The 12,113-nt window shown below is 35.5% G+C and overlaps 1 protein-coding gene across 49 annotated transcripts in view; it reads left to right on the forward strand.

Moving 5' to 3' along the window:
- Positions 1–12,113, forward strand: part of RIMS1 (regulating synaptic membrane exocytosis 1) — a 465,499-nt gene that overhangs the window by 281,834 nt on the left and 171,552 nt on the right. For 35 of the 49 annotated variants that reach the window (XM_025186713.2, XM_075923757.1, XM_075923727.1 and 32 more), the window contains 3 exons: positions 2,105–2,261; positions 4,280–4,405; positions 8,823–8,885. In XM_025186713.2, the coding sequence (XP_025042498.2) occupies positions 2,105–2,261; positions 4,280–4,405; positions 8,823–8,885 (346 nt within the window). The remainder of the gene's footprint in view (positions 1–2,104; positions 2,262–4,279; positions 4,406–8,822; positions 8,886–12,113) is intronic. The other 14 variants (XM_075923724.1, XM_075923730.1, XM_075923736.1 and 11 more) reach the window with 2 other exon arrangements.

Raw genomic sequence — 12,113 nt, forward strand, 5'->3', positions numbered from 1 at the left:
AGTTATGGTCATGATATGAATCTTTTTGCTACTCTTCTTTTTTCTCTTTCCATTGATTCTCTGATTTGGTAAAATTATAAGAGCATACAAAATTAAAAGTTAGAACTTGCTATCAGAGAATCTACACATGAGGGAAAATAATTAAGATCCCATATTTTGATGCTTTATCCAAACTAGCTCTTTTTTTAAAAGAGAGATTTATAAGTGGTGCCTAACATAATATGTAAATGATATATTCCAGATTTAGAAACAGTAAATCATGTGGGTGGAATCAAACACATACTTAACAGAGATAATGAGGTTCATTAAAAGTTTCTAGATAGATGTCTAATGAGAAATGACTGGTATTGATGAGTGGATCACTCTCTCTTTGAAAAAATTCTTGCTATCCTGGTTCTCACCAGTCTCATTTTAGTTCCTCCTTCCTGTCCATCTTAAATCTTTCAGAATTCAGTCCTTGACCTCTTCATCCCCTCAACCCTTTCACTGAGCAAGCTCATCTGGTCACACAACATCAGCTCTTATATCTATGTTAATAACTTACACTGAGTCCAGAGCAAAAACTCTAAATCCTAAACTACTTTACTTCATCCAGATTAGAATGTACACTCCCTTATCCAACATCTTTTCCCTGAAATCCCACTGCCAAATTTTTAAGGCTGGATACTGCTATCCTTAGTCAGAGAGTAAGTAGTATTTTGCTTCTTTTGTAGTGTTACATGAGAAGCAGTGGCAAAATCTAGCCTATAATGTGTAAGAAAATTATATTTTTCCCATCCAAGGCCTCTCTTCTTTCCTTTGCTATCTCAGTGGTTACATTACCAGCTATGTTGTTGATGTGGTAATTATGAAGCTCTGTGCTAAAGTTAATCTTATCATTGTTAATTGGTTTTTTTTGCTGTTGAAGTAACAATGCCGATGTACCACAGAATAGGAGAAAGTTTTGTTTGAAAAGAGCTGCCACCTTTGTACATTATACATTTTTGTAGTAGTAAACATCTCAGAATCATGTGAATACAGAACCCATTTTAACTTTTAAAAATTATGGCATAATGCAAAATGTTTTTCTCTTTCCACTTTGGTGGTAAAGCAGGAGTTCAAATTGTTCCTTGCAATAGCTAATGATTTCCCAAAAATCTTAGTATTCATTCATCTATGCTATTTGCTCAGTTGTTGGAAGAGATTGCAAACTCTGAGTGTCTGAGAGAACATGTTGACATCTTTGGTTGGTATATAGCCTAGCAGTGTATCTGCAGTCATTTGGGGGCACATTGGCATTGCTGTAATATAAATATTGAAAAAGAACAAAAGTTATGTGCTGAATACCTCTCTTGATAGTTAAATGAGCATGAAGCTGCTGCTTAAGTATTTTTGTTTGTAAATGATAAAAGCGATTTTAAAAATTAGACAAACATCCTGATAATAATGTTTACTTCTAATCAGTTTTTTTAAAATTACAAACTATTTGATGTTCACTCATAGGAATTTTATTCAATATCCATGTTATCCAATTACTGTGTGTAATATAATGTCAATAATTCTCTGTTCATTGCAATAAGGTGGCTTTGGCCCAGTTAACGGAGAGCTCAGCTGAAACTGACAGAGGGGACAGCTCTTTGTCTCAGGAGTGCTCTTCTGGTCAATTCCAGTTGCTTCTCCCATTTATGGTGGGCAGGGAGCTTAGATGAAAATAACCTAATTTGTTTAGATTTCATAAAACAAACACAGAAGGAGGTTGGGGGTTCATTACCATGTCACTTGAAGAAGTGACCTCCAGTGAGCAGTAATGCCTAAGGCATTAGATTTTAGGTAATACCCCCACCCCAGTTAAGGTGATTTGTTCAATCCTCCCCACTTCAGCAGTATTCCAGTATGTGCGCAAACTCTACTAAGTTTCTCTACCTCTATACATATACACACATTACATTTAAAGGTAATGCTAGTAATTAATCCTGGCTGCATGACATTTCAGGATTTACAATAGCTAAATGAGTACTTGAAAATCTTGTAATAATTTAGATGTGTTTTCCTGGAAAGGTCAACCTGAATCATTTGCAGACCCAGATCCTTTCTGTCTAACATCATTTTGTTGCACTTTTACCAGTAGGTTATAGATCTAATACTAGAGAAAGTAGATCTACAACGTTAACTGTGCCAGAACAGCAAAGAACAACACATCATCGTTCACGATCTGTATCTCCTCACCGTGGTGATGATCAGGGCAGGACCCGTTCACGTTTACCAAATGTGCCATTACAGAGGTAGGATTAGCAGCATTAGTGATTGAAACACTTGTGATTCGAAGTTTATGTAACCAAGCAGAGGTTCTATGTTACTTTCATCTGATTGAACTATTTATTATTTTTCACTGTGAATTACTTTTTCTTCATGTGTTAATTTAACTTTAAAGCATATACATTGTTATAAGCCTACCAAATCCTTATTTCTCTTTTAAAATCACCCAGCAGTTTACTTGCTTGCTAATTATGTTATGTAACCCTTGTCTTTCCTTACCTCACATCCTTTTTCTTCATTTGTTGTATCTATTAGATTTGAAACTCTTTTAGGTAGAGATTGTACCATTTGTGAGTCCACTGTGGATGCTGTAAATAATAACAATATACTATGAATAACCACAAATGAATTGATTTAGCAAGTAACATTAATCTGAAGTTACCAATTCCTGCAAATTACATTCTAAAATTATTTTTATGTAATTTTTTTCAGTTAGAAAGAACACAATAAAATTCTTCACCAAATTATATTTAATGTAAGATATATTTCAGAAAGCAATGATAACATTTAGACTAAGTGGGTCTCTCCCCCACTCCCCACCCCCACTTTACATTCATGAAAAGGTGTTAATTGAGTCTTTTATATTTTCAAATTTAGACAAGACTCAAGACTTGAACCACCTCCTTTCTTCCTCTGTTTGGAGGAGGGAGAGAGAGGGGGCTTCTTTGAACCTCTCTTGAAATCCCTAACTTCATCCATCCATTTCAGTTTTCACTTCTCTACCCTCTGGAAGTGTCTACACTAGAAATCTTGCTACCTGCATTAGAGCAAAAGGTAGCAATACTACAGTTGTAGTTGGTATTAGCCACCAGTGTAAACAGGGAACATTCATTGTGACATGGTGGTATAAACAATAGTAGCATTAGTGATAGCAGCTACTGGTAGAACATAGGTAGTATGTGTTCTAGTGTAGGCAAGACTTGTGTTGCAGGTAATGTCTCTTGTACTATGGATGGGTTCAAGAAACTCTTCAGCTTCAATCATGTGCTGGCTCTAGTATGATGTTGTCCAGAGTGCCACCAGATTCTTCATCCCTTCCAAATGAACTGACTACAAAGGTGCCAGCCAGTCTTTCCTATCCTTACAGTGGGCGACTGAGTTGCACTTAAGAACTTTATTCCTCCATAGCACAGGCTATGAGGCTGACCCCTTGTTTTGCTCCTTATGCCTAACTGAAAGGCTATGCAACATTTCACTTCCCCTTTACAAAACAGAAGTTTGAGCTCTCTTTGGAAAAATAGTCAAGAACTTTTAGTTTGTCTTCAAAACACAGCTACAAACACTCAAGAGAAAGTAAAAGCATACAGCTTGATTCACATACACCCAAGTCCACTGGCACATAGATGTGGGATTTGGTCCCACCTGTAACAGTGGTTATTATTGTCCTTAATTATGTAGAGTGGGTATCAGCCATTGCTTTCCCTCTGAAATTTCACCATAGGAAGAGAGTTTTTAGTTCAGCTTCCATAGCAGGGCAGAAGTTTCCAGAAGATGTATACAGTTACAGCATCTTCCTACATAGTGTCACACACATTAGGAATAGTGCAGACTACCTGTGTTCTACCATGTCCCACCCTAATCTTTGCTGAACGGTAGTCACAGACATCGCTTTCTGCTGCAAGGACTTTCCACTGCCCCTGGTCCACAGCCCAGGACTCTGCCTTTGGAAACCTAAGTATGAAATTATAAATCCATAAACTTCAAAATGAATTATTGCTAACTTAACTGTTCTCTCAAACTAATCTCTAAATATAGGAACATGTCTATGTGCACAACGAATTTAATTCTAAACAGGGTAAAAATTACCACTGTGTATGCCAAATGAGGAGATTTTTCTCCCAAAGAGCTAAGATTTTTTAAAAGCTATACCTTAACATTTTCCTGAGGAGAAAATTCTAGCAGGCAACTTGTAATCTGTTACTCTGTGTTAACTATGGGGAGAAGAAAACCATCATAAATATATGTATTATATAAATACTTTTAGGAGTTTAGATGAAATTCATCAAATGAGAAGATCACGTTCTCCAACTAGACACCATGATGCCTCCCGAAGTCCAGTTGATCGCAGGTCCAGAGACATGGATAATCAGTATTTGTCAGATCATGAAAGGTATGTTTCCAACTTAAACTTATGAACATGTATAGAAGTGTTTTTGTCTTTTTGGCTAGTGTTTGAATGCACATTTGAGTTAATGGGAAAGGTGAAAGAAATGGTCATAAATAACAAAGAACAATCACGATCATGACATTATGAGGAAAAGATGCTTTTATCAGTTTTAGACAGATAAGGTTTAGGTTCTATGTTCATAGTGAAAATATTTTTTTGTAGAATAGAAAGTGAAAAGAGGAAGGAAGAATAAACCAGGAATTTAGCCTCATTTATGGAATTTAGCCTCAAAAATCACAATGCAGTGCTTAGAATCATAATGGCGATTCTGTCCATTTTTGTAGGTCACATAATTATTTTATGAGAAAACATTAGCTGAATCATAGTGGCCTATATTCTGCCATCCTAACCTTTTCAATGATTTTTAATTATAATAAAATCAGTTTTATACTTAAGACAATAACACTGCAGTGTTTTCCACCGTGTATGTATATTTCATTTTATTCTTTACTGTAAAGTAGTTGTATACACACAAATATTTTTTCAATAATATTTTATTGAACGTTTTCCTTAATGTTCTTCCTTGTCATTAGAGATCAAATGGTGAGGGAACATTTATGTCTGACTCATATGACTAGACACAAAATTAAACAATAAAAGTATATGTAAAATATTCCACAGACAGAAACAAGAATTCTGACTACATTCTCGGATCATTTTTATATCTCCTCCCTTTCCTGCTTGGATGGAAGAGCTTTGGGATTCTGCGTTGATATTCTTGGGGGAAGAAGCCATTAGAGCAAACAATGAAGGGGTGCTGCTACGGTGGGGCTCTGACTAGGCTAAGAGAGTTTTCCATTCTTTTTCTTGTGTTTCGAGAAGCCAGCTTTTCAGGGGTGGTAGGTGTTGCTATCCTGAGGGGCCCTTTTACCTCTGCCAGGAATTTCTTCTCTCAGCAACAGCAGATGCGACAGTCCTATTTCCCCTCCCACCCCTATAAAACTTCTGTTGTCTCGCTATTTCAAAAGGACAAGAGACAATTGATATGGATTTAATCAGGTCACGTCTTTATTATTAGATGTCTGAGACTACCTGGCAGATAACCCTGTACAGCGCAGGTAAACCAATGTTCATTCAATATTACCTAGAGGCTACTGCCAGAACTCTCCCCGCCTCCCACATTTTCCATTCATTAGGTCCCTTAGCCAACCCTTGCTGGTACCTTACCATTCCCCTTTCCTCTCCAATGAGATGTGCTGTAAGGGGGCTCTGTCATGCCAGTCACAAGAAACCCAGCCACCCTCCCTCCCCTCCATTCCTCTCCTTTAACAGACACCTTATTTCTAAGCCCTTTACCAAGCCATTTATATGGTCACTGAATCCCTTACCTATGAAGTACCTGCTTTGGGCATCTGACCCACTCTTCCATAACGAATGTGACATCATAGTCTAGCTCCCTTCCGTGCTAAACATAATACCACCACCCCTCCCAGCCCCAAACCCATGTGGTGAAGACAAAAAAGCCCTCCACTACACATAGGCTAGTCTGGTTGTGACAAAAAAATTCCTTCCTAGTCCTCTTGCAATGGAGCAGCTAGTGTGATGCCCACATCAGGTCTTATTGAAAGACCTGTTTAGCCACCTTGAAGGGAGGGAGGATGGGTGCTGTTTTGCTTAGTCCATGGAAAAGGAGCTTCTTCTTCTGGATTTGCCCCTTTTCAACTTCTGACCCTTCTGGTCCCTGGGGATGAATTGGCATCACCACGTTGACCCTACTCCCCTTTTAGCAGCAGTTTCTGAGTCCCTCCACTCCCCCCACTTAAGTTGCACCATGGGCATTTAGAAATACTATACAATGGTTGTTTATCTCTAGTGTGTCTCCCATGAGAGCAACAAACTTTTCAGTGAGCAGAACATGCATCTTAAGATGAACCCTGTTGCAGTTGCAACTAAGGAAAAAGTTTAAGAATTTAAAGAACTTTACTTGATATGCTCTTTACAGAATTCTTATCAAAATCCGTACCTAGCCATGATAGCTGTCTAATATGACACTCACTGGAAAGATATGGTTAGATCTACATAGAACTTAATATCGCTATTTCTGACATAATCTTCAATTATTAACTGCATCTGATCATACCCAAACAAATTGTTTTTAGTTATCTGTATGATGGTAGCACCCAAAACAATACTGAATTTTCTGAATAATTCCTGGTAATAACCTTCCTAGTCTTTGTTCAAGAATTTCAGCTATTATTTTTAAGTTATTATGAAGACGCAACATAAGAAAATCCTCAGATTTAGAAAAATGAATCACTACCTCATATAAAATTCCATCTAGAGGACTATTCAGCAACCAGTTATGATATATTTCCAGACAGAAGTGAGATTGTCTGAGCTGCTAATGTTTTAAATAAAAAATTATTGGGGGGTGGGGGGGAAGCACTATCTAGCCTGGTGTCTTAATTCTGACTGTTGAGAACTCAGATCTGATTCTTAGTTAAATAGATCTTTCAGTGTTATATTCCATCCATTTGTTTATAAATAAAATGTGGTAATGTGTGTATACATATATTTAAATATACGTATACATATATTTATATAAATATAAATCTTGTATTTCTCTCAAAAATGCTTTTCTAGAGGAATAATTTTTTTTGTAAATGTGTTACAAGTATGATTTATTTTTCAATTTGAGGAAATAATTAGAATTGTATTCTTTATTTATTTGTGTTTTATATTCCACGCAAGAGTGTGTTTTATATCACTATTTTCAGTGGGCCAATCCTCTTGAGCTCCTTGGTAGGCAAACTTTGACTGAATGAAGATTTATTGAGAGAGAAGATTTGACCAATGATCCAAACTCACTTCCCTTTCTGTCTCTAGATTTTATAGTGCTTTTCCTATGACAATTTATGTTTTATCTGGATCTGTTAGTACTTCAATTAAAAACCTGCAACTGGCAATGTAGGTATACCTTCTGATAACTAAGCTACAAGTGGACCTGCATCCTCACAGTTTTTTGGCTGTTGTAATGTCCTCAGTTCTTTCAAGAGACACACAAACCTTTTTGATACAAAATAGTAAAAGAGAAATTTTATTTTCAATTACTGTACTTTGTTGTCAATTATATTGCATTTATTTGTAATTTAGAAGTCTGCACATAAATTCTGCTGAGATGAGATATTAAATAGTTTTATTGGCTTTTTTCCTTTTAAAAAACATTCACTTCACCTTTAACATATTTTGTTGCATCAAAATCACACCTGCAGTTCTAGATACAAGCTTAAATCTCACATATGGATTGCAAGCTGTAATTTTGATTTCCCTGGTTTATAATAGATGGATATTGCTTAGGTTATACTGGTTTCCATAGTGAAATTTATAATTTCATGACAATATGAAGTGTCACAGTAATTGATCATTTTGTCACTTTGCATAATTTTTTATATCTTTTCTCTCTCTGTTACCATAGTATTTCATATGATTCTTTGATTCTTTTTAAATGATGCATCTTCATGAACTTTAGCCTTAGTTTGGTGTCAATAACAATAAGGAAATTTTGGGGATTCCTCTTTTTTTATTTGCACTGAAGTGCAGGTACCCATAAAAATCACCAAAAGGGAATGCTGTTATCACAGTCATATTAAATAAAGATAGAAATAATTAATTTGCAGTAGCTGTATTATTGGCTGTAACACTTGGCGCTTGTAATAGACTGTTGGTTGCAATAATGGAATAAATGTTTGTTCTGTAAAATAGAAATGGCCAGAAAAAAAGATTTTGATAACTGATTAACACATTTCCTAATTCTGTAAGATGATATATAACAACAACATAGTATAATAAAAAAGCTTTGGATCAGAATCTACATTTGAATAAACTTAACATTTTAGTGGACAAATAATTTTCTTGTCACCAAAATTATGAGTTGAAGCTTCTTACGCTGTATTCACTAGAGCATAAAAATACGTTTATAACTCTCCTCCCACACAAACACACTTTTCTTTGGGTTCATAAAATGGAGGTTCTATAATTCCATTTTTATTATCATGTTGCCATGCTTTAATAAATACCTACTTTAATAACTAGAAGATTGCCACTCCAATCTAATTTGATAAAAGGAATTCTGTCAATTTTTAATATTGAAAACTCTGAAGTAACTTCAAAATTTAAAAGAGACAAGTTTAGATGTCCACTTAAAAGTATTATCTGAATATGTAGTTTTCATTGGTAATTTATTGCCTACATTTTAGAGCAGCATTGTAATTTGTTTTGAACGCTATCAAGACAGCTATCTCAGTGCGAGCTTTGTGGTTTCTTTTTTTATGTTTTCATTTGCAAATCATTAACATAACTCATGTCATCTAATGCTTCATATTTATATCTGTTTCACTCACCATCCATCCTGTCTGTGCAGTGAGCTTCTTATGCTGCCCAGAGCAAAACGAGGAAGAAGTGCAGAGTGCCTACATACCACCAGGTAAATACAGGAATTCGGTAACCATGATTGCTTATGGTTAGTTTCTGTGTACTTCACTAGCCCAATCATTTCCTTTAACTTTATTAATATTATACTAAGTAAAGGACATTTTCTTAACACATAATCAAATTGTCAGTTGATTATTTTCCTTTTCAAAAGAGCTGATCAAGATGTTTATATGTTTGTTTACTTCAATAATTATGATTAGTCAACAGTCACATCAGTATTTATGCAAATATTTTAACAGCATATAATTTTTATGTAGATTACCTGTCTAGTCACAAAAGGCCTGGCCTTCAAATGCATGGCAGTATTATTGTGGTTTTATAAAGTTTCTTTTTTGTTTATTTGGTTGGTTGGTTTTGGTGGGGGGGGGGGGGGTTTGTTGTTGTTTGTTTTTGTTTGTTTTTTATGGTTGCTTAATTTTCTTGTTATTGTATAAAATGAATAAACCCATATTAACCCTTTTTGTTTTGACAAAAAAACTTGAAGAAAATTCCTAAAAAGAGATTATGACGAGATAAAAGTTGCATGTCTGTGCTTCATTTGACAACTGTCTCAGGGTATGTCTACACTGCAAAATACCTGTGACAGCAAATCTTAGTGCATAGGACTATAGACTCAGGTCACGAGGCTTGCACTATAATTAGAAGCATAGATGTTTCTGTTTAGGCTCTGAAACCTGGCAAAATGGCAGGTCATAGAGCCTGAGCTCCAGCCCCAGCGGGAAAGACTACACTGCTATTTTATTGCTGTAGCATGAACCCTGCAAACCCAAGTCTGTAGATCCAGGTTCTGAAATTTGCTGATGTGGTTTGTGTGTTTGTTTGGTTGGTTTTTGCAGAGTAGATATACCTGTTGTTTCCTACCTACAACTTAGAATTTTAGTATTGTCTTTGTCTGTGCCAGGCCCTGCCAGGACATTTCTTTCTTTGAATTGATAAATGTGCCATATATTTTGTAAGGACTCAAAATCCCAGAGACTGCAATAATCCACATTGACGATAGCCCTCAAAAACTCAGCAAAAGAGAAAGGACCCAGCACTGGTGCAGCTGAGTTCTAAATTGAAATTATTCTTTAGGGAGCTGGACCATCAGTGAAATAATGGGACTACTTATGCTTTTAAGTTAAACACATTAGTAACAATTTTGTAAGATTACGGCTTGTAACATTTGAATTAATGTTAATTCTTTTGCAACACGAGGCAGTATTTCATGTCTCATTGAAGACACAGCTTTAGTTTTGGTATCTCCCTGGATTCTCATTTGGAAGAATTTGTTTAATTACAGTTTTTAAAATCAGGAAACACTGCGCTCTATAACCTAATTAGAGCATGCTGGTGATCAGAGGATATGTATATACATACTGTTAGCAGTTGGAAATCCCTGAAACTTCTCTTTACATTTTAAATTGGAAGGCATTTACTCTGAATCAGTGTAATAAGGAATGGCTTCATATCATCTAGCAGGCAGTGAAGACATTTTACTTTATAAATAAGTCCATAAATCAAAAGGTTAGATACTGTAGCTATGTGTCATACTGTACCCACTGAGAGTTGGTTATGCTTTATGTACTCATTGTCTACTCATACTCTGGTATAACACAATGGTATATCACATTGGCTGATGCCCCATTTTTTTACACAATATTTACACCAATTCATTATTGTAATTTTAATAGAATTACACTGACATAAAATTTGAGTTGGTGAATCAGATGGTTGATTTCCCTGGAATATCTCTGGACATATTGAAAAACTGGATCTTTCTATGTATTCAGCTTCAATCCTATAAAAGGTTTTCTAATTTACAGACTAGCACAGCCACCTCTCTGAGACTTTGGGTACGTTTAGACTACAGAGCTTTTCTGGGATACCAGAGATATCCCAGAAAAGTTCTGCCATGTCCAAGGAATGCATCTGCTTTTCAGAAAAAAATGTCAGAAAAGCAGACACATACTTGTAAACATTTCACGAGGAAGAAGGGATGTTCCGAAATTGGCTTTTTTCCGACATTTGGCCCTGTGTAGATGAGCCAAATATCGGAAAAGCCTCTTTTGGAAGAAAAATGGAAAAAGATACGTGAATTGTGGTTCGCAATTTGTGTATCTTTTTTCGCCTTTTCTTTGTAGTGTAGACATAGCCTTCGTTATGCATTGTATATGCAGAAAGATCTAAAGACTAAATTTTATGAAGTGACACTGATTTACATAGCTGAGAATTTGGGTTGAGTCTCTAGCAGAGATAGGCCAAAACTGAATTTTTTACATTAATTGAAATCCAAACCGACAGTGAGTTTTAGAGCTGCATAAAAGAAGGAACAAGGATCAAAACTACCTTCAGAAGCCCTAGATCTGAAGTTTCCTATCTCATTTCCACTCTTATTCCCATATATTGATAAAGTTTGGATCCAGATACAGCTCGGATCTGTCTTCCCTCAAACACTTTTCTAAATTTTGGAGCTTCAGATAATCTGTAATCCTAATGTGAACCATTCTTGGGTTTGCCAAAGCAAAATATACTTGATCCATTTTTTTTAAAGAAAAACAAAACCCAACCTCATCAGCGCACCTCTGATTGTATACCACAGAAATTAAATAAAATTCTGGAAGAAGCGTTGACTTAAGTGTAAAAAACAGAAAAAAATGTGTAGTCATAATTTATTCCCACGTTTTTGATATATCCAATTAATTAGATGGCGATCACTAGCCTAAAATTTGTCTGGAGAAATTGGTTATTGGAGAACAAAGAAAAATGTCTTTCTGATCTCATTTTAAGAGCACTGAGACATTTTCAATTTCATTTTATTTTTGTTAGGGTAAATTGACACACAATTCCAAACAATCTTTTTATATCTATTTCTCTTTCTCCTCTTCTGTGACATTTTGTGAACACTACAATCAACACTTAAACACGTGGTATGAGAATTAAGGAAAACATTTATATACTTTTCTACTCAAAAACTGATCATTAGTAAAAGTTTAGGTCACTATTTTACTTAATCTTAGAAATTAGGATTGGAAAAGATCCTGTAAAGATATGCAGTCCAATACACCACTGGTCTGCAGGATTGTTCCCCACACAGTGGTTTTCTCAGATTTGTCCAGGATAGTTTTAATTGTTCAGAGCTCATCCATGATAGTGGCAAGAGGAATTTACAGTTAGATTCTAATACATAATTTACTATCAGATTTACGCAGTGTTGTTCTGGTCCTTAACTCAATTAAGG

Source organism: Pelodiscus sinensis, chromosome 3 (genome assembly GCF_049634645.1).
Source record: "Pelodiscus sinensis isolate JC-2024 chromosome 3, ASM4963464v1, whole genome shotgun sequence".
Classification (NCBI taxonomy): Eukaryota; Metazoa; Chordata; order Testudines; family Trionychidae; genus Pelodiscus; species Pelodiscus sinensis.